We start from the raw sequence: 22230 nt of genomic DNA on the forward strand, positions 1-22230 counted from the left end.
TATATATATATATATATATATATATATATATATATATATATATATATATATATATATATATATATATATATATATATATATATATATATATATATATATATATGCCTGTACACGCTTCTTCACCTCTTTTCTGCACTCACTATTGCTCTGGACTGTTGACCCTAAGTACTTAAAATCCTTCACCTTCTTGATCTCTTCTCCCTGTAACCTCACTCTTCCACTTGGGTCCCTCTCATTCACACACATGTACTCTGTCTTACTGCGGCTAACCTTCATTCCTCTCCTTTCCAGGACAAACCTCCACCTCTCTAGCTTCTCCTCCACCTATTCCCTGCTCCTAAACTTCTAGCCTTGCTACCTTTCCACCTGATCTCCTGGACACACAGTCTACCCATCTCCTCAGCATCATGTCAACCAACTCTCTACCTTTTCCTGTCATAGTTCCAACATTCAACATCCCTACTCTCAGTCCTATACTCTTGGCGTTCCTCTACTCTCTCTTCCTATGAACACACTTTCCTCCTCTCCTTCTTCGACCAATAGTAGTTTCCTCCGCTCCACAAAGTGGTGGAAATTCTTCCTGTTTGTTATTACCCCCCCTATAAATACAGGTAAGAATAGGCAGGACTTCCTCTTGTCACCAAACACATGCTGCTGGAAGTTGGTGATGTATATTGTGTGTCTTTTGATATTTCATTGTAAGTTAAGTTTTTCTTTATTGAATACAATTTATTGTGCATTCAAATTGAAGTTTGAGTAATGTTAATTTAATTATGCATGTAACTCATTACATGTTTGAACCTATTGTTTATTTGGACATAATATGGTAATTATTTTCCTGCTTCACAGAACCATAAGCATACGTCATTGGCACTCATCCAGATTGTCACCAAAATAAAAGACTTGAGTCCTTTGCTTCCTTTGTGTGGTCAGTTAGCTGCCAGCTAGAGCCTTAATTCCCAACAATACTGATACTGTAGCATTTCATCACTACAATTTCACAGTGCGCCCTCGCGCATTCGCGCATTAACACTTGCAACTTCACCTCATCAAGGATTTTTAGTAGGCAGTCACGTAATGCCGTACGCACATTCTATTGGCTGACGGCATCCGGAAGTGTGCTATGTTACGTGAGTCTCGGACTTCCATGAGACACAAAAGTACTTTAAATAGTCAAAGAGAGCGTGGGGAAAGGTAATACAGACAGAAGGTGATTTAATATCAGTATGGGGAGGGATCATAAATGTTTAAATTACCATAAATAATAAGATAAACAGTTTGTTGCTATATTGTGGAATTTGTTATTCGCGTGTGGTTCCTGGAATACATTAACCGCGAGTAGCGAGGGAGCATAATATATATAAATACATCAGTCGAGCCCTAAAAAAGACAGGATGTTCTTTGAATTTTGAAAACTATGAAAACCAGAAAATGCTGTTGGCATGTCTTGACTGACTGAAAATATCGTAGTCTGGTAAACCTGCAGGGTCACTGAGTCCATCTTGGTCCAAAATAGACCACTGAGCCAAAGGAAAAGGACTGGTCATGGCACGAATCAGTGTTTGGGACCCACAGACGGCACAACTGCATAAGGAGACCATGTATATATTTATCATGGGGTCGGGGGGGTTCCTTTCCTTTATTGCTGAAGGAGACCCAAACAGTGTCTCCGTTCAGTGCTGTGGATACGTAACAGTAAAGGTGGAGCAGGGATGGGATGAGGCAGACAAAGCCATACTGGTATTTGCAGTATCATCTCAGATCATTTTGGCTCCTGTGAGTCTGGAATGGACATAGCTTGTTGTTGCCCCCCGTGGAGAAAACGCAGCGTCACTCCCACCCAGCCCCTCCTGTCACCCCTCTCGGCCATCTCTGCCTTTGCCCTTTCCTTCGCTGAGCCAAAAACAGGCACAAGCCACAGGTGATCTCTGTGTTTTATCGGTTCTGACACACATCTCTTGCCCTAAGAGCTTAGAGAGGCAATTAAAAATTCATTAGGATGATGAAACAAGAGAGGATAAAAAAGAAATGGGACAGACAATACATAACCTTGTGGAGGCCCCAAAAAGCTTTTGACCTATTGTCTACAATGCCTCTCACTAGTGGCGATGTGTGTGTTTTGTAGTTGTGTTGTAACTATAGCGATACAGAGTCTGTCTAGTATAGAAAACAAGTTTGACCTCATATTACCCTGAAAATTACGAATTAACGACTTTTATTTAACAGTGTCTACCTTGTGTTCCTTGCATTCATTTTTAAAATCTCCCTTGCAGCAGCTGTTTTGCTCTCTTCAAGACATTTGACCACATTTAAATGATTCTGACTAACAAATAATTATCCTCCCTGCATTTGCTTACTTGCAAATTAGTATTTACCTTAGTTATAAGACACCAAATTTGCATTTTCTTGGTTGAATCTTTTCGACATGACAAAACATCTGCCATTCTTTACACACGGCATTAAGCAGCGGCAACAACAGTTTCACTCACATTGTCATTCTTTGTTCGCCGCTCAACATGAACAGTGTCTTTCTACGGCCGTGATTGGTCGATTGTGCTGTGGGTCCCTGCAATGCCCCGGTCATGGCATTAAAAAATATGTGAAAGTCCTATGATTTCTGTGGATGTAATCTGAATGAATCTTAATCAACGCCTACCTGATTGTCTTCATCGTTGCTTCTCCCTCAAACAAGAACATATATATGCTTATAATTTAAGACCAATCAATCAAACTACCATTACCATATGGAGAACATTCATAGGACATTCATGTCAGGGATGTATCGGTAATGACTCATGTCGCCTCTGCATAAATGTAGGGAATCTGCACTCAAATACAAATCAGGCTGTTCGGATTAATATGTAATAATTAATGACCGGATGCATAAATAATGCATGAGATTAATAATAACATACATCCACACTAGAATCTTTGGCTCAGTCTCTTTTTCTTTTTTCTCTCTGTCTCTCTCCTGCTCTGTGACAAACTCTTGTTTCTCAGTTCAGGGTTTGCTTTTATCACATCAGGGCCGACATTCAGCGTTAGTGTCTCAACCCTTTCTATCTGATCCGCTAAGGTTTTGTCAAATTACAAGATCACGCTCCAACAGATGGAATGAACTCTATCCATCTCAGAAACTTTCACACTGCTCATGCACAACTTTGGTCTCCAGGTAGGAACTATTTTGAAGATATTGTAGATAATTAAATACCCGGCACAGTCCCTCATTTTTTCTGACACTGTGAGTGTTGGGACAAATTTCAGCACCATGTTTTTCTCACATTCCATATTTCCTGCTTTTATTGTACTGCATCCATCTATTATTTCAGACTTCCTGTCCCTTCGCTCTGATTGTCGGACCGACCCGATTGTCATCACCTGTGTCTATGCTCTTCCCTTCTCCCCTCGAATTTAGTCTATTTCCCAATCCAGTGATCCAGATTAATGAAGCACCTTCTGTGCAACACTCACCAAGTCATCCCAACACAGGAAGTAGATCAGCTGATGTAATGTCCGCTAGACGTATCAGCGGTAGCGGACATTCGGACACTGACCTCTGGTGTGGATCCCTTCATTAAACTCACAAATTAAATGTTCCCAAACATGTTTATTGTTACCAGATGTGATAACATCACCTTTTGATCAATTACACACTACTCATCCAACATTCTACAGTAATTCGATACCATCACATTTATAATCATTGTGGTTTCTTATGCAGACCCAACAACAACAGTAATTTCAAACTGTCACATGATCGTCACACTTCAAAGTAGAAAAATAACATTTTAGCTGGAAAGTGGAAAAAGCCTGAAAGTTTGAAAGATTGCAAATTATATGTTGACATGTGTTTTCTTTTTGTTGACCATTAAATTACCTGATTTTGCTATTTGTTTGACTTGCATTATATCAAAACACACATGATGTTGAAATGATGAACATCAGTCAGCTTTAAAGAAGAAACATATTTCTCTACATTCTTGCTGAGAGTTTGACGAGAGCATTGATATAACTTTCAAGTCTGCATGTTAATTTAAAAAAATCTGCAAGCGGCAACTCTAACACTAATTAATGATTTCAAATTGCTTAATCTAGAGAAAAAAAGTCATCATTTCTTTACATTTTGACTTTTAAATGGTTCAAATAAATGAGTGTTTTTTGTGTTAGTTGTTTTCCTTTGTTTCTGATCATTATGCTAAGCTAAATGAGCGAACTGACTAGCTGTAGGTCCATGTTAGACAGGAGTGACAGTGATAGCAATCATCTATATGTAAAAGTGCAAAGATGAAAAATTTTCAGTGTTACGCTGTTTTATTTAATTGGCACTTCATGGTTCAAATGGCAAATATGTATAATACTCTCATTTTTATCAAAATTTAGCATTTTAGTTATTTAGCTCCTTTCTGTTTCAATTGTGACGGAATAAATAAATCCATTTTATGTCATCAAATTCTACTCAAACCCATGAAAATATTACAATAATGTCAAAATGTACAATGCACAAACTTTACAATACCATACACAAGACTTACAACAGACACTATTATGTGACAAATACATTATACCCTGAAAGCATGGGTAGGCACAGTATAAAGGTCTGATCTAATCATAACAATTTTATACTAAATCTCTATGGTTGGCTTCCCATTCATTTAGTCTATAATCATTTTTTTAATTCCACAATTTATTCCTTCATTCACATTTGTTTTGACGAAAACAAGCAATATCATAAAATGCTAAAAACAAACAAATAAACTCAAGATCAACATTATTTGACACACCACATTGTAAATGATTCAGGTAAGTGCATTTCTAATACTTGAGGCAGATTATCATCACAGTAGGTTGAAGTTAAATAATCAAAAATAAATGTCATAACACAGAACCAAATCTGACACATGAATCATTCCCTTAAGTTAACTTGTCCAATGAAGAGGCAGTACTTTCCCAACACAGAAATGACACCTCTTGTAAAATAATACACAATAATTTCACAACTAACAAAATGAATGATTAACTGCATGGTTATTATAATTGTCAGTGCAGAGCAGGTCTAGTTCCTGAAGTTGTTGAAAGGGTCAACAAAGCCCTCTGGCGTAAAGATTTAGGAAAGATCTTTGATGATTGTAGAAGAGGAGACCAGAGTAGAGGATATGGATCTTTGTGGCAGTAGAATGGCTCTTTCTTTCAGATGCATAGTTAGAGGTTTTGTTTGTCTACAGATAAAATCATACTCAAAAATTTTACTTGTAGGTACAAAGCATTTAAATCCTTTTATGATCGAACAACCTTTTAATTTAAAATGGGGTTTTCTAACAGATGGTTTAATGCTTGGGACATATTCAATTTGTTAGTCTTTATGATTGATAACTTGCTGCTTATTGAAAAGTACTGAAAGAAGAATAAAGATTTGGCCTGGAAACAGTTTCCATAGCTAAGCATAGCCTTGTTAAAAATTCACAAATAGGAGGCACGAAGACGCAACTAGTCTGGGTCTCCAGGTTTGTATAATTTATACAAGAAATCAAATAATCCAGCAGTTACCTCAAAACAAAATTTTTCTTTTTCTACGCAAATAAATGAGGTTAGCGATCCTTGTGCTTGGCTAAGCTAACAGGTGCCTCACAACTGCTACGAATTTTCATTATAGGCTTCAAAAATTAAATTGTTACTTTTGAATTCACATATACCTCAGGTCTTCTCGTTGTGTGGGGGAGACGGATCTCGAAAAAGCAGGGTTACACCCTTCCTGAAACGGTGGTCCCTGACACTGTAGATAACTACATTACAACAACTATTACCTGTCAGAATCCAGAAGGCAAAGAAGGAAAAGTTACACCAGGTGTATCCCACCACATTCCCGAGGACAAACACTGCAATTGGGGAAAAGGATGCTGTAAAGGCAAATGTTAGGATGCCAATAGTCTTTGCAGCTTTGATGTCTGAAAAGGAGGGCCTGTGAGGACACCCACTTCCTCCTACTCCTTCAGTCAGACTACCCTCTGACAGAAGTTTGCGTTTTCTGGAGTACCGTCTGATGCTAGTGAAAGACATGATATTGACTGCCAATGTTGCACCGAGCAGAGTGAAGTCAAATGCTGGGAATAAGAGCAATATATTGGCATCCTGCGGCAGCTGGTTTCCAAACATAATAGGAGAGTAGTTACACATGCGACTGCATTCATTGTACTCTAAAGTGAAGTTCCTGCTGAAGATGAGGGGTGCAAGAGCCAGCAGAAAACTGGCAGTCCAGGAAAGTACGATAAGGAGCAGTGTTCGTCTCCTGGTCACCAAGGCGTCTTTGTGGAGTGGCCTTAGGATGGCCACGCTTCGTTCCACTGTCAGGAGGAAGATGTTGCTGATGGAGACAAAGGTGCATCCAGCAAACACTGGGCCAATCAACATGCATGGCTGCCAAGGGTTCATCAGTCTGCCGGGGGAGGAGGAAATAGTTGGAGAAGTAGAACTACCCTGGTACCAAACTGGGGGTACATTAGTCACCATCAGAGAGACTTCAGTGTAGACAGAGAAAGGAACCACTAGGACACCGACCATCAAGTCTGCTACCGCCAGAGAAACTGTCAGAGAGACACAACAATGACACCAATGACAATAATCCAATAATCCAGACAGCATCTATGTTGTTATACAAGGTTTTACACATCCATAGCATTAAATTAAAACTTTTTTTCAACGTATGAAATACAATTCTAATTGGAAAAGTATGTGATAAAATAATTACAATCATAAATATGGTAGACGCAATATGGCCACGATTTACATTAGATAAGGTTCTGGCCTGAATTTCTGCTGTGAGGAACCTTATCTGTTGATTAGCGTTGTGAAACGAGGCAGAATATTGACAATGATTTACACTGAAATTAACCTCCACCCACAAACAAGTTGGTAAGATTGCAAGCAACATTCACCTTTCAGGTATCCCTGTGGTGTTCTGGACTGCCTTGTTTGCACAAATACTGTAAGGGTGACCACATTTCCAACCACAATTACAAATGCCAGGCTGACCATGAACACCACTGCCAATGAGCGATTGAGAAGTCCGCAGCAACAAAGGGAACAAAGAGGTGCCAATTGTTGTCTGGAACCCACTCCTGTGTGAGCAGCTGTAGTCAGGTTAAACAGAGACTCTGTTGATTGCAGCAAAACTGCTGTACTACCGCAAACACTGATGTTGGGAGGCAAAGCAGTCATGGCCCAGGACGGACTGGCTTTACCCCTGGAGATGCGTAGGTGGTAGGTCCATTCAGGAAACCATGCTCAAGACAGAGAAACTCTCCTGATGAAACAAAGAATAAGATATAAATCAAAGTTATTCAATTTCACACTGTCAGTGAAAGTTCAAAAAATGTTGAAGGATCAAGCAGAATTTGGCAGAATTTTGGTTTTTGCATGATCAAGGGCAACCAGCTGACAGAAGAAAAAAAGAAGGAATGGATGGATGATGAACGGACGGACAGACAAACAAAAGAATGAACAAATGAAAGTACGGACAAACGATGGCATGGATAAAGAAATGAATGGATGGAGAAATGGATGGAGGAACAATGTTAATGTTGCAGAACTAAATTTACCCAGAGATTTCAAACCTTGTAGTTTTTCTATGGATGATTTAATAAAAGTTGGATTTTTCAGAGATAAATCAATCTGTTATCTACGATTCCTGAGACAGCAAGAACAAGAAGGACAGAGTTTGGTTTTGTAACTTCCATTCTACTTTCATGGCGTGCTTGTTATGTGACAGTGCTAGAAGCACCTCAACGCTGTCATCAGTCATGCAGAAACTCTAAGTTCAGTACCAAATGTCCTTCTCGGCTGACAACTACATACACGATTCCTTCAATCATTTATGTGTTCATCGGGCTGCAAAAGAAAAAGGTGCTTGCATCCAAGAAAACAAAGCGTAACAGGAATGGACATATTCAGATCAGACCAAATCCTTGGGTCTCACTCTGGATCTGGATGCAGAAAAACATCCGGAAACCCTGGAAGCAGTGGTTTTATTTCAGAATAAAGAGACTTGCAGGAAATATAAATTAATACAGAAATTTCATTTGAAAGGACTGGAGCTAATTTTCACAACTTTAAAGTCAACATTTTATCCAGCGGTTTCTATCAGAGGTTAGGGTTAGGGTTAGGGTTAGCACTGTATACAATTCAATGGTACTGATCTAGCATTGAAAACATTTTTAATCAAATCTTATCCTACCATGCTTCAAACCTTTCATGTTTATTTTTTTAAAATCTTCTCAATTTTCTCCATATTAAAGTTCATCTGAGTTCAAATCGTTCAACTTGTTTCCCTGCCATCTGTCTAAACCAACAATGGTAGCTGATAGAATGTTAGATATCAAGTATTTCTGGATCCAATCAATGACCTTTCTGATTTCTCAGCACAGTTTAATGTAGTTGAACTACTGGTTCCGCTAAGAAACCCTGACCACCAAGGACATTTTTATTTCTTGTACCTTTTTCCTCAGCTTCCCAGAAGACTCCTGTGGTCTGATTTATTTATTTTTTTGTATCCAGATTGCCCACTTTTATCACTCCATGATCCTTGAATTGAGAATGCCACATGGATCCCAGTTGGCTTCTGTTCCTGCCTCAGGTGAGACCGCTGACCTCAAAATTCAGTTTTGAGAGCAGCTCAGGCAAATTCCGTTGAATGACTGCCTGTTTGCTCATTTGATACTCTTGTTTAAGGCTTCTGCGCCGCTGAATACTCTAGATTTGAGATTTATTCTGTCATCATACCAGTGTTCAGACAGGACAGCATGAGCTCTGACTCTTAACACCTTTCAAACAGGATGACTTGTCATCTAATGAGAAGCAACATTCAGTTTTATTTTAGCATGGTTATCTAATAGCACGGTAAATCAAAAAAATTAATTCTTTGAGTGTTTATAATATGACTGTTCTATAAGTCCAACCAAAGCATATCCTATAACTCTGTGTTAGTTTTTTAAGATTATGGATTAGATTAACCATAACTACACTAGCAACAAAACCCAGATCAGACATTTTGAGCACCACCACAGTGTAAGAATAAAAAAAATCACGGCTTTAGGCAGTTTTCCAGTTGTAAGAGGGTAATTCCTTGACTGTTATTGAATGTTAATTGCCTGATTGTAATGGTGGCAATACAAAAGAAGATGTATTTTTAGAAAAATAGAAAATGAACCTCATTAAGAGGATTTTTAGCTTTACCTTGAGTGAAGATGACAGGCGGAAGTATCGCCTGAAGCAACACCACGGGCATCATGAGACAAGCAGCTGACAGCAACAGGAGCAGCAGGCACACACATGCACACGCACACACACACACACACACACACACACACACACACACACACACACACACACACACACACACACACACACACACACACACACACACACACACACACACACACACACACACTTGTACAATTGCAGACATTTCATCTGTGTTTTGGGCAATGGGAAGATGAACCTCTACCTATCGGTCTACAGCCTGTCCCACAGCTCTATGTTGTACCAGCAGAAGAAGGACGGATAACAACTTTATGTGTTTACTTTTTTAAAGTACAACTTGCAAACTCAAGATACGTCATGTTTCAACAGTTCAAACCTGTCGTCGATATGAATAGAAGGTTAAATAGAATAGAAATGTGGCCCATAATGTCATAATGTCAAAGTTTTCATCAGCCGGCAGATGACCTTTAACCTGATGGGATGGCCATGGTAACTTAATCTGCACAAGATTCCGAGACTTAAAGAATTTTGCTTAATTTACTCTTAATTTTAGAAAACATATATCAAGTCAGTTACACTCCGCTGGTCAATTTAACTGTTTTGATTTTACAGGTGATCAATTGATAATGCAGGGATTCATGGGACATGATCTACTGATGGGTTAGTTCCCTGAGACCAAACTCCCAATTCACCACCTTAAAGAACATTTTGATTATTAGTCACCAGATTATGAAAGGTTTCCTGCAGTCAAAACATGCAGCTTTCATGAATTACCTTCCAAAAACACAACTCAGAGACACTCGGTCTTTTTAAAAGAAAGGTGAGAACTTCTACTACAAGAAGTTAACGGAAACTCTAATTTGTGCCTTAGATTTTTTCTTTGGCTTGTTTTATTACTAAAATCACAACACAGTCTGCCCGTGTTCCTCGTTGTTAATGCGTTCCAGGAACCACATGCAAATAACGACTTCCGCGTTATTGCAAGGAACTATTTATCTTATTATTTACGGTGATTTAAATGTTTATTAACCCTCCCCATACTGATATTAAACCACCTTCTATCTGTATTACCTTTTCCCACATTCTGACAGACTGTTTAAAGCACTTTTGTATCTCACGGAAGGGCGTTGCGTTCCGACACTCATGGAACATAGCGCACCTCCAGGTGCCGTCAGCCAATAGAATGCGCCTTCAAATGCGTAAGGATTACTGTACCCCAGATAACACTCAGATATTTTGTCTTCGTCTCTGCGGTGCACCTGCAGCGGCTGTTTAGCTGAAATATCATTTTAAATTCTTCACGACTCTACATGATAAGAATTTTTTTGTCTTAACTGGAGTGGGTGAGTGCGAGGGTGAGGAAGACGACTCAGATGACCCGTCACGCATCTTTTTGTGGAACCGCAAACAGAACCTGAAGGAGAAATCCTGATGACCCTTTTTGGGCGTTGTCCAGCCAGCCTCTCTCATCTGAGTAAATCCTGGTGTGATACATCACTAATGGATGGAAGTACATTCAAAGGGTTAATGTACTCATTTTGTAACAATAATACCCATCATACTCCGCGAGACGAGGCTAGATCAAGTATGCTAAGCCCCCAGTGTTTGCTGTCTTTTTTTAACCTACATTCATTTGATGATACAGAAGATTACACTTTTTTACAGATTTAATTAACATTGGCTTTTGAAACTTTACAAGATCTCATCCATTAGCTGAAAGAGCAAAGGAATCAAAGGATTGCTTTAGATTATCATAATTATAATTTTTTAAAAAGTCTGACTATATTTTGCTGCAATATCTGTTTTGCTCTGCTGATATTAAAGATATTAAAGATAATCGAAAAAACAAATTGAAAAAAAAGTTTTTGTTAACTGCCATTCATCTGGAATAAAATTCAACCAGTAAAATATACTTAACTGATATTAATCTAAAATCCATCCATTCATTTTCCTCCGCAGGTCACGAAGAGCTGGAGCCTATGCCGCGGAGCCACACACAAAGACAGACAACCGTGCACACACACACACACTCACTCCTATGGGCAATTTGGGACCGGCCAATCAACCTGAAGTGCATGCTTTTGGAGGTGGGAGGAAGCCGGAGAACCCGGAGAGAACCCACACAGACACGGGGAGAACATGCAAACTCAGCACAGAGCGGGACTCAAACCCGGACCCGCCATGTTGTGTGGCAACAGCGCTACCCACTGCACCACTGTGCCACCCTCATCTAAAGTCCTTCTGATAATATTTGGTATTGATTTTTAAAATGATTTTCGTAGATTTTTTTTTATTATCGCTGTGAAGACCGCTTGCAATTGTTTCTTAACATATCTGATGTCTGTATCTATGTTTTGCGTGCGTGTGCGTTTGCCTATGTGTGTGTCTGTGTGTGTGTGTGTGTGTGTGTGTGTGTGTGTGTGTGTGTGTGTGTGTGTGTGTGAGTGTATTTGTGTCTCATATGGAGAGTAGGAGGGAGAGGCTTACTTTTGACAATGTTTGTCTTCTTATAATTGTTTTCATTATTTTAAATTCTGTGAATCACTTTGTGTTGCATGTTGTATGATTTATAAATAAAGTTGATTTAATTGCATGTAAAGAGGTTTCACAATGTCCCCACCAGAACTGCATACGAGCTAATTTTGTCATTGTACTTCCGTGCATCAACACCACAACAGATTGTCTAGGAAAAGAATAATTAAATGTCACCACGAAAACCACCTGACAATTAAATAAAGGTGCAAAGGAGCAGTAAAGGTGTGCAGCTTATAATCGGTTTCTTCATTTTTATGCCATCTTGATTTGAACATATGCCACTTGGACCCACAGCTCTGACTTCTGCCAGAATTTCTTTCTTGTCTTATTTGAAGGAACTGTGTCACTTTTTGCTGCAATATTTTTATTCGAGCTCTTCTTTATAACTATTTGCTCTCTCCTTCATCTTCTTCTTAACTGTTACTCTTAGATAGTGACATGATGTGGAAAACATGAATGCACCAAACATCACTTTTAATAGAACTTCTTGATAAAAAATGCTTCAAATACTGTGAGACCTGCCACGCAGCGACAATTCCAAAAATTATTGACTGATTTTAATTGACAACAAAAATGAATAAAAAGTCAAACCATGTTTGAATGCATCTCTTTGTACCCTTTAATCACCTAGATTGGCATAACAAAGAATAAGTGGAGAATCTACTTTCTGGTCATGACACTACACGGAACCCCTGTTATTGAACGAAAAGACAGATATGGAACTATTGTAGTAACTCCCCCAAAAGGATTGGAGACATTTGAGTCTGATAAATCAATGATTTTGCTCAAGCATAAATTCATTAAAGACATTCTAAGGATCCTTCCATTGGCAGGCTGGAGCCATTGTGTTGAAACAGCTGCATTTACGTCGTTAGTCATGCATGCAGTGTACTTCCTTTGACAGGGCTGCCTCCCTGAGTGACAGACCAGGCATATATGGGACGACCGTGGGGGCCTGGTCGCGGCTCTCAGGCCAGGTCACCCGATGCATAGCGGGGTCACGTGCTGCAATAACGCGCAGAAGTGCCGGCGGCCAACTGCCACAGTACATGAGCAGAAAGATGACTTTATGTCTACATCTCATTCTGTCATTCTGTCTGTGTTTGTTTCACTTGTGTGTGTCAGATGAGTCCACAAACAACACTTTAATACATACACACACATATACCCGTAGTTTGTGTATCAATGTCTCTGGAATGGTTTGATTTAATGGTCTGCTGTTTGGAATTGAAGGGGATGTATTTATATACAGTATAATCACATTTTCATTTGTGTATAGCCTTAATTTTGTCAAGAAAAAGAACCCAAATCTTTGTGGCACAAAAACATGATAATTAAGTTTAATGTTTAACAAAAGGATGAGGTGCTTTGAAATGTCTGATGGGATTAAGCGCTTCACAAGAGGAAGTGTTGTAGTGTTAAGGTGGCTGCTCGTTGAATACGTTTTTTGTGGTAAATGGAGTCTTGATATAATTTTTGTTTGTTTATACGTACAGTCCTGACTGTGCCTGACTGTTTTTGCCGGGTGTTTCGCTGTGGACTTTTGTTGTTTGTCTCAGTCGGTGCTGCAAGCTGGGCACACCTGAGCCAGGGAACGCGAACGCCCTGACAAACAGACTGGAGTATCCCCTGCCACTCGATGCTCTAGTTCACAAACTACCGGAATGCCCCCACCAAGGAAAAGCCCGACACCAGAGGAGTTCGAGGAGATAAAACTCTCTCTCAATACTTTGTGCGGCGATGTGACTGCGGTCAGAACTCCTGGAGGAGGTGAAACAACTACACCTCCAGAATGCAGAAACGGATAATCGTATTGTGGATCTGGAGTGGCGAGTGGACGAGCTGGAGCAATACTCCCACATCAATGATGTGGTCATCACCAGCATCAACATCAGGCCCCGCTCATATGCACCTGGGTGGCCGCGGACAGAGGGGAGCCCATTGAGCAGGAGACACCATCGGTGGAGCAACAGGTGGCTTCCTATCTCCAGAGCAACTAATATTATGGGAAATTACTAATATTATGGGAAATCAAATCACTAGTGGCCTATTTATATGTGACATAACTGACCACTTACCAGTTTTTACTTTGTATAATGGTAATTTCAAGAAAACTAAAGACACTACAGCAAAAATCTCTAAATGAATATTAACTGATCCAAGCCCTAAACAATAATTTGGTGCTCCAGGATTGGACTTCAGTGTGCAGTGACCCTAATGTGGACAGTGCTTATTGTACTTTTTTAGACATCTTCACTTCCATGTATAATAATCACCTACCTGTGAAAGAATATGTTATGAAGCAAAAATGTCACAAAAGGCCTTGGATTACCAAAGGGATAAATGATTAAAAAAAATAAAAATAAAAACTATCTCTACAAATCTTTTATCAAAGTAAAAACAAAAGAAGTGGAACAAAGATATAAGAAGTCCAAAAATAAATTAACTGATATCATAAGAACAAGCAAACGATTACACTCAAAAAAAGTTGCATGAAAATAAAAACAATGTAAAAGGACCTTGGAAAAAATCCTCACAGTTACTTTATTGATGAAATGGTGATTTAATATAAATAATGTAGTAAATAAGTTCAACAATTTTTTTGTGACTGTTGGCCCTAAGTTGGCTGCTGATATTCTAGATAGTGGAATTGCAAAGTCAACTATTGGAAATAATGCCTTTTCATTCTTCCTCTCAGCTACAAATGAGCAGGAAGTGACAAAGATCGTGCAGAAGTGTAAGAGTAAGTCCTCCACCGACTGTCATGACATTAGCATGTCATTGGTTAAAAAAAATTATATTAAATATTGTCAAACCTTTAACTTGTATCTGTAACTTGTCATTCCAGACTGGCTGTTTTCCAAGCAAAATGAAAATTGAATTGAATTGAGTAATTCCACTCTTCAAAAATGAAAACAAACATGCATTTAATAATTACAGACCAATCTCACTTTTGCCTCAATTTTCAAACATTTTTGAGAAACTTTTCAACTCTCGACTTGTAAAGTTTCTTGAGAAACATCATTTAATTAACGAAGGTCAGTATGGTTTTCGAACCAAAAGAACTACATCAATGGTAATAACAGAAGCTATTGAAGATATAACTAATGCACTGGAGCAGAAAAAGTATTTAGTTGGTCTCTTCATTGTTCTGAAAAGGCATTTGATACTATTAACCACATAATATTACTAAATAAAATGGAAAGATATGGATTTAGGGGGTTGGCTGGGGACTGGTTAAAAAGTTATTTAACAGGGCAGGTACAGTTCGTAAAAATGGGTCAACATTCATCAGATGTACTTGGCATTGCTTGTGGTGTCCCCCAGGGGTCAGTGTTGGGGCCCAAACGGTTTAATCTGTACATTAATGATAATTTTACCACAACCAAAGTTCTGAAACTCGTACTCTGCAGATAACACAAATATATTTTACAGTAGTGATGACTATTTTGAGTATTTAAACACAGTAAATGGAACTAAACACAATAAAATAATGGATGGACACAAATAAATTATCTTTGAATATAAATAAAACCAAGGTAATGATGTTTGGAAATCGCAACATAATTTCTGAACAGAAAATAAGTATTGATGCCACTCAAATTGAATTTGTAAGTGAAAATAAATTTTTAGGAGTTGTAATTGATAGTAAATTGTCATGGAACCCTCATGTCAGACACATCAAAACAAAAATCTCCAAAACCCTCTCAATTATAAATAAAGAAAAACTATACCTTAATGGAAATGCACTCCGTACTTTATACTGCACCTTGGTCCTCCCAAACCTTACATATTGTGTTGAAGTTCAGGGAAATACTTACCAGAACACAATTAATCCTCTGATCTACACAGAAAAGTGCAGTGTGGATCATTCACAAGGTTGGTTTTCTTGAACATACTCATAACCTGTTTACGCAGTCAAAGCTACTAAAATTTGATGATCTTGTACAACATAATACATCAATAGTTTTATATAAAGCATTCAACAAATTATTACCACCAAACCTCCAACGATTTCTTATAACTCCAGTCAGGGTTCATAACATGAGAGGTTTTGGATATTTTTCATTGCCGAGAGCTCAAACCACGCGTAAACGTCTTTGCGTGTCTGTGTGCGGAGTGAAACTATGGAACAATCTGGACTCACAACACAAGAAATGCCAAAGTACTAATAAATTCAAATCGTATCTGGTCAAAATATAGAGATGAGGGTCTTTAACTCAAACTGCTGTTCTGTTTTGTTAACATGTGCTCAGGGTTCTTTACCATCGTTGGTATTTGTCAATTACTGTTGTTGGCATTTGTCCATTACCGTTGTTGGTATATAGTGCCTTCCTTATATTGTTGTTTGGAATTGCTATTGCAATGTGATAATTATTGTTGCCCTTGGTGATGCCATCATCATGCAATTAATTTGTGGTTGTCCTTAAAAGAAGTAGCAATGAAGCGCAGTGTATTGATCTCTGAATCAGGAACTGGGGTGGGATTACGTAAATTTTCTTCTTCCCACTCCCTTTCAGGCAGAATTGTATTGTTGAGTTATGATCTTTGCTTATTTATTTTCTTATTTAATTATTTTGTTCATTTTTTTTTTGTTTTGTCTTTTTTTTTTTCCTTACCTCGCCTGAAATAAATGAATAACTAACTAACTAATAAAAATTGATTAAATTTAAAAAGGTAAACATAACAGACCCAATTTAAACACCTGATTAATGAAATCTATTTTATAGTCATAGCCATAAATGATGCCTCCAAGGCTTTGGCCAAATATATGGTTCCCTAGCAACAACATCAAGAAAACAATCGCTTAAACTAACGAAGTGCTAACAAACATGACATCCTCCCCACTCATCAGCTGAAAGCTTGCATCTCAATGACGAACACACAAGTACAAATGCTCCTGACTTTTTCATTATAAATGCTTTTAAATGATTTATGCCTTAGAAATTATTTTTTGAAGATCTTTGGTCAAAGTTTAATCAGAGACATTTGCCCAAATTTGACTTTGCACTCAAAAACGCCTAAACAACATAAGACTGGAAACAAAAGACAGACTTTCAATATAAAAGACGATTTTAAAAAAAGAGTAAATATCATGTAAACATCATTTTGACATCCTGGGTTGAGAGAACATCAGTCTTCATCAGATTTTCACCAATAACACTCTTTAAAATATCCTTTTAGGTGCATCAACATGAAAAACACCAATATCTGTGGTACAAATGTGTTTGCATTGAGAGGCAACAAATAAACAGAGGATTCTCCAACAATTAATTAATAAATATTTCCTGTGTGACTTATTACTTATGTAAGGTTTCCAGGGTTTTCCTTTGTTTCCCATGACAGCTTTGTTTATGGTCTGTCTCACTGGAGCTGTTTCGATGACTATGACAGAAATGACTGTATTTGTTTGAAAAGCCAGAAACAAAATCTGTCAAAATTATGAAATAATCCAGCAATGCAGCGCACTCATTTTGAAACATCACATAATCACAAATATGAACTTGTGTTCTCTTTGTGTGTGGTCAGTGTTGTTTAACACACATACACCCCCCCCCACACACACACACACACGCACACCATCTTACTGGTATTTCCACCGATCATGAGGTTGTCATGCCGATAGAGGATGGAAAACAATCCAGTATTCTTTACTGACTTACAGGAAGTAAAATCCAGGTAAAATTCCTCAAGTTGGTGAAGTGAAGCGGAATCCTTCTCCTCATCTTTCTCCTGAGAAGCACACACATCCTCTCTCACACTCTCCAGCTCTCTGTCGCTGTGATTCAACCTCTTCCTCTCTCCCTCCTCTGCCTCAACGCTCCAGAGCTCAACCTCCAGTCCCCCCTGCTCCTCCTCCTCCTCACTTACTGCCCCCCCTGCCTCTGCTTATTACACGCACATGTTCCTGTCCTAGGCTTCAAGGTAAAGCACATACTGACGTTCTCTCCATCTTTTCTCCTCTTGCCCACCCTTTCTCCTCTTCTGGCTAATTCTTTCTCTATTACAGCCTCCATCCCTTTTGATGGGATTCAAGCCCACACTTCCTTTTATTCTGCTGCCGATGTCATCTAGTTCCTTATTTCCAGCACAGCATTGATAAAATGTGTTCATTCTGTCATGGGTGTTGCTCTTAATGGCTTGTGTACATGGCAGCGATGGCGTCTGACACAATGGCCAGGTGGCACCCTCTTTGTTGGGTGGAGAGCAGACACTCCGCTGTTAAGTGTGACCCCTGCCCTTATCACTGGACACACTGGGCAACACTTGACAGGATAAAACATAGATTTTCACTTGCTAGGATGTTTTTGAAGTGAAGGAACAAACATGAATGTGTGTGTGTGTGTGTGTGTGTGTGTGTGTGTGTGTGTGTGTGTGTGTGTGCGCAGCACTAAAGCCTGCTGGCAAACGTCATGACATGAGCCGTGGTGGAGGTCATGCTATGAATAATATATCACAACGCATAGAGCTCTGTTTTATTTATCATGTATGAAATAAGTTCCGCAAATAATTACTTTAGATCAGAATTTTAATTTTATGTTATATTTAACTGGTACCATAGAGAATTCTTCACCTCTCCACTAGCATATAATATAAAAATGTAATATAAAATTATCATACCAGGTGGTTAAAGCATCACTTAAGATATGAGTACAGTTTAGTTTCATTTCAAAATATATCAGGTAAAAAGATGTTTTTCCCATCAACTGTACTCAATATCAATATCAATATGGAAACAGTTGGGTGGTGATTTTTAAAAAAAATCTCTTTACTGACTGCACATTTATTTCACTTGAGGAGCTGAAGACTAGAACATACCCAGATTACAATCTCCAGAATGGGATCTGGGATTTCAAGCCTGCAGTTTTACTAGAAATATTTTCCCATCATTTCCTCACAAACCATCCAGGGACCTCCTCGTCTTAATTTAGAATTCAACTCCTTTCTCACTCAACCGATCAAGGTTGAGTGAGAAAGGAAATAAACTGGGGATAGAAAACTGGCAAGGAAAAGAGAGAGAGAGGAAGAGAGAGAGAGAGAGAGAGAGAGAGAGAGAGAGAGAGAGAGAGAGAGAGAGAGAGAGAGAGAGAGAGAGAGAGAGAGAGAGAGAGAGAGAGAGAGAGAGAGCGAGAGAGAGAGAGAGAGAGAGTGGCAGATGGACCAGATAGAATTTGCAGTCTAAATTGTGCTGAAGTGGGGGCAGGATTTCCATTTGGATTTCCTGTCTTCCATACTTGTTCCCCACCTGTTGAGCAGAAGCACAAAGACAGCGGCAGTATCGTGCAGCTGAGGAGAAGAGCTGAGGACAAATGAGGCAGAGCAAACATAAATACAGAGGAGGAAGACGAAGCATATTTATTCCCATAGGGAAATTATTTTTTCCAATCTTCTTTGATTTTTTAAAATATATTTGCCAGTCCACACTCCAAACATTGTCTACGCTAGTAGTTCTATACCCAACCACGCACAACAGTAATGACTACAGGTACACCTCTGGTTTTCTAATTTCACAACGAACTGGCCTATTGATGAAACTACCTGGCAGTAAGTACGGAACAGAGCACAGAACTGATGATCACACACAAAAGTATATTTGAAAATGTAAGCCAAACAAATCAGACCACTTTTAACCTCCATGTGAGAGTAGCCAATGTCCACAAAGGAGACGACAGAGAGTCCAACAATGTTTGTAAGTTTGCACACCGGTGGCCCATAATTCAAATAAAGCATCCAAATCAGGGCAACGAGGCAAACTCCAGAATCTGACAGTCACAGGATTGATCTACTGGCAGTACAAGGTCAAGGCAAACACTGGAAATCTCACCACATTACAAGACACAGGTTTAACCAATCAGGGTGGGCGCCATTACATGGGACGGAGGGGCAAGGAACATAGAACAGGAGCAGGGACTGAAAACATAGATGACTAAAACAAAAAATGTCAATTTAGCAATTTTTGGTCCAAGTTGGATAAGATGGTATGTGGTCCAGGTGTCAAACAAGTTTCCAATTCCGATCTGTAAATTAGAAACCTTAGTAGAGATGGAGAGTAATTTAGGGTTAGGGTTAGGGGTTAGGGTTACATGTTTGAGCTGTATGTAGGTTTGATTGAAAAGGATACCCACAGACATTTAGCGTCATGGTGGCACTACAAGAAGAGTCAAAGCATCACCACTAACTAAAGAGTTCATACTCTGAGGAACATGAATGTCTGTAAAAGCAATGAACCACAGACATCACCAGCTTTACAGCATACAAATATGTTCTGGTCTGTTAATCTGCTAAACAGCATAATATTGATTCTATGTTCTATCATAGATACTGAAATTCACAGATGGCGGTACTTCAAGAAGACAAAAGCGCCCTTGATAAAAACCTCTCTGATTGACAGTTTTAATTGCACTTGCCTCGATTCAGCAAGGCAAACAAAGCTATACTCATTCCTGCTCTTGGGAATTAAGGTTCTAGCTGGAGCCACACTGATCACACAGGAAGCAAAGGTTGTCCTCAAGTCTTGTATTTGCTGACAGGTCTGGATGAGTGCCAATGATGTGTGCTAATGGTTCTGCAAAACAGGCAAATATTTACTATATTGTGTCCAAGAAACAGTAGCTTCAATCATGAAATTAGTTAAATGCCAAATTAAATACACAATAAATTATATTCCATAAAGACAAACTTAACATTGAAATATCAAAGACTCACAGCATAAGTATATCACCAGCCTCCAGCTGTATATGTTTGGAGACGAAGAGAAAAAGTCCTGCCCATTCATGCCTGTATTTATAGAAGAGGCAATGATTGACAGGAAGAACTTCTACTGCCTTGTGGATTGGAGGGAGAATGTAGTTTGTCATTTTTTGTAATTTCTAGCAGCCACCAATTTGTGATTTCTTCAGTGATTTCAGGGAGTCTGATTTATCTGGAGACTGGGCCTAGGTACTCTCGACCAGAATGCTTGGGAAAACTGTGGGTTAACCAACATCACAACTTGACCTGAATCCAAGTTATCCTTGTCAGTCTCCCATTTCTGTCTGACTTGAAGGCTTGGGAGGTAGGATCTAACAGAACTGATCAGCCAAGATCTAACTATGGCGCCATCTTCTGTTGCTGAGGAGTTCACTGGCACAGTACATTGCTTGGGTAAGAGAAGAATCAAGTTGCCACGTCAACATATTGTGTGTAACTGGATCTGTAGTCTAGAGGTAGGCAACAGCACCATAAATGCGTTCTGATGAATCACAGATGATGTGGATGTGGGACTCTGAGATAGCTGCATTGACAGAAGCATAAATAACAGCGAGGACGTGGATGTCAGGGAGATTTTGCAATTCCATCTCCCATGTCTGCCATTTTTCCAATAAGCCATGAGATTTGATTATGTTGTCCCATCCCCTTTCCTGGTTCTATAGATCCTGTACCAGGATCTTTGCACGTGCTACATGTTGTTCTGAATGGTAAGACTTGCCATTCATAAACAGTGGGTTCCTGGTCCGGTTGCATCTCTCTCCATACAAAGTGCAGTAGGGGCTTATCCTCATCCAAAAAGTGTACCTGATGAAACATTGCTGTAATAAATCCACAAATGGCAATAGCATCTGAGTAAGACTCAAAGGAGGGAGGGTCCAAATGTTGGTCCAGGCAGAAGACATTTGTTTAGATTTTGGCCCATGTATTCAAAGGAGCAGTCAAGAACAACTCTGTTGAGAATTGGCTCTGTGACTGTAATAAGATGAGCATAATCTGAGCCAATTAGTACAAGGGGGCATGCATGGTCAACAGGTTGCAATGGAACATCTGAGGTGGTGATACTGTTCTTGTCACTGTTTCACAAGATATGTGTGTTGTGACAAGCCAAGATTGTCTGCAGTGAATGCGCTAATGAATACATGTCTATGTGTTGGTTGATTAATAGGGGAAATGTCAAAGGATACAGATGCACCATTTAATTGACTATATCTTGTCTTACTGTGCGTAGCAAGATGGTCCCAGGATGAGTTGTGAGGTCCAAAAATTGAACAGCTTGGGGAAGAACAATGAACCTGTCAGCACCATCATCAAGGACTACGTGTGTTACGGTTTTCTCCCCATTGTGGAGACACACATTTACAACTTTCAGCATGACTTTATGGGAACGATAGGGTTTGTCCATGTAGTAATTAAGATGTGACCGCCACATCTTAAGTCAGAGCCATTAGCACCTTATAGGGACAGCAACATTCTCACCAAAGTATGGATGGAAAGGGAGAAATCATCTAGGGCCTCTGCAACATTCATGTGAATAATGGGGGAATTTAATCTTGTTAGATGGTCCAAAAAAAATCTGATATTTATACTGTTCACTGAGACATGGGTGATTTCCAAGGAGGTTGTCAAAAGCCATTTTCAATAGGACAAACTCGCTCTCTCAACCAGTCTATAACAAAGGAAGTAAAGGTCTTG

The 22230-nt window shown here is 39.1% G+C and overlaps 1 protein-coding gene across 1 annotated transcript; it reads right to left on the reverse strand.

Annotated features, from left to right (window-relative positions):
- Positions 1-3592: 3592 nt before the first annotated feature.
- LOC137597582 (trace amine-associated receptor 13c) lies at positions 3593-17556 on the reverse strand. The gene is made up of 3 exons (XM_068318350.1): positions 17451-17556; positions 6930-7297; positions 3593-6578 (listed from the first exon to the last, which is right to left on the reverse strand). The coding sequence occupies exons 2-3, from the start codon at positions 7210-7212 to the stop codon at positions 5692-5694; spliced, it is 1170 nt and encodes a 389-aa protein (XP_068174451.1). The 5' UTR covers positions 7213-7297; positions 17451-17556; the 3' UTR covers positions 3593-5691.
- Between the last annotated feature and the right edge of the window lie 4674 nt (positions 17557-22230).

This window comes from Antennarius striatus, chromosome 1, assembly GCF_040054535.1.
Source record: "Antennarius striatus isolate MH-2024 chromosome 1, ASM4005453v1, whole genome shotgun sequence".
In the NCBI taxonomy this organism is placed as follows: Eukaryota; Metazoa; Chordata; class Actinopteri; order Lophiiformes; family Antennariidae; genus Antennarius; species Antennarius striatus.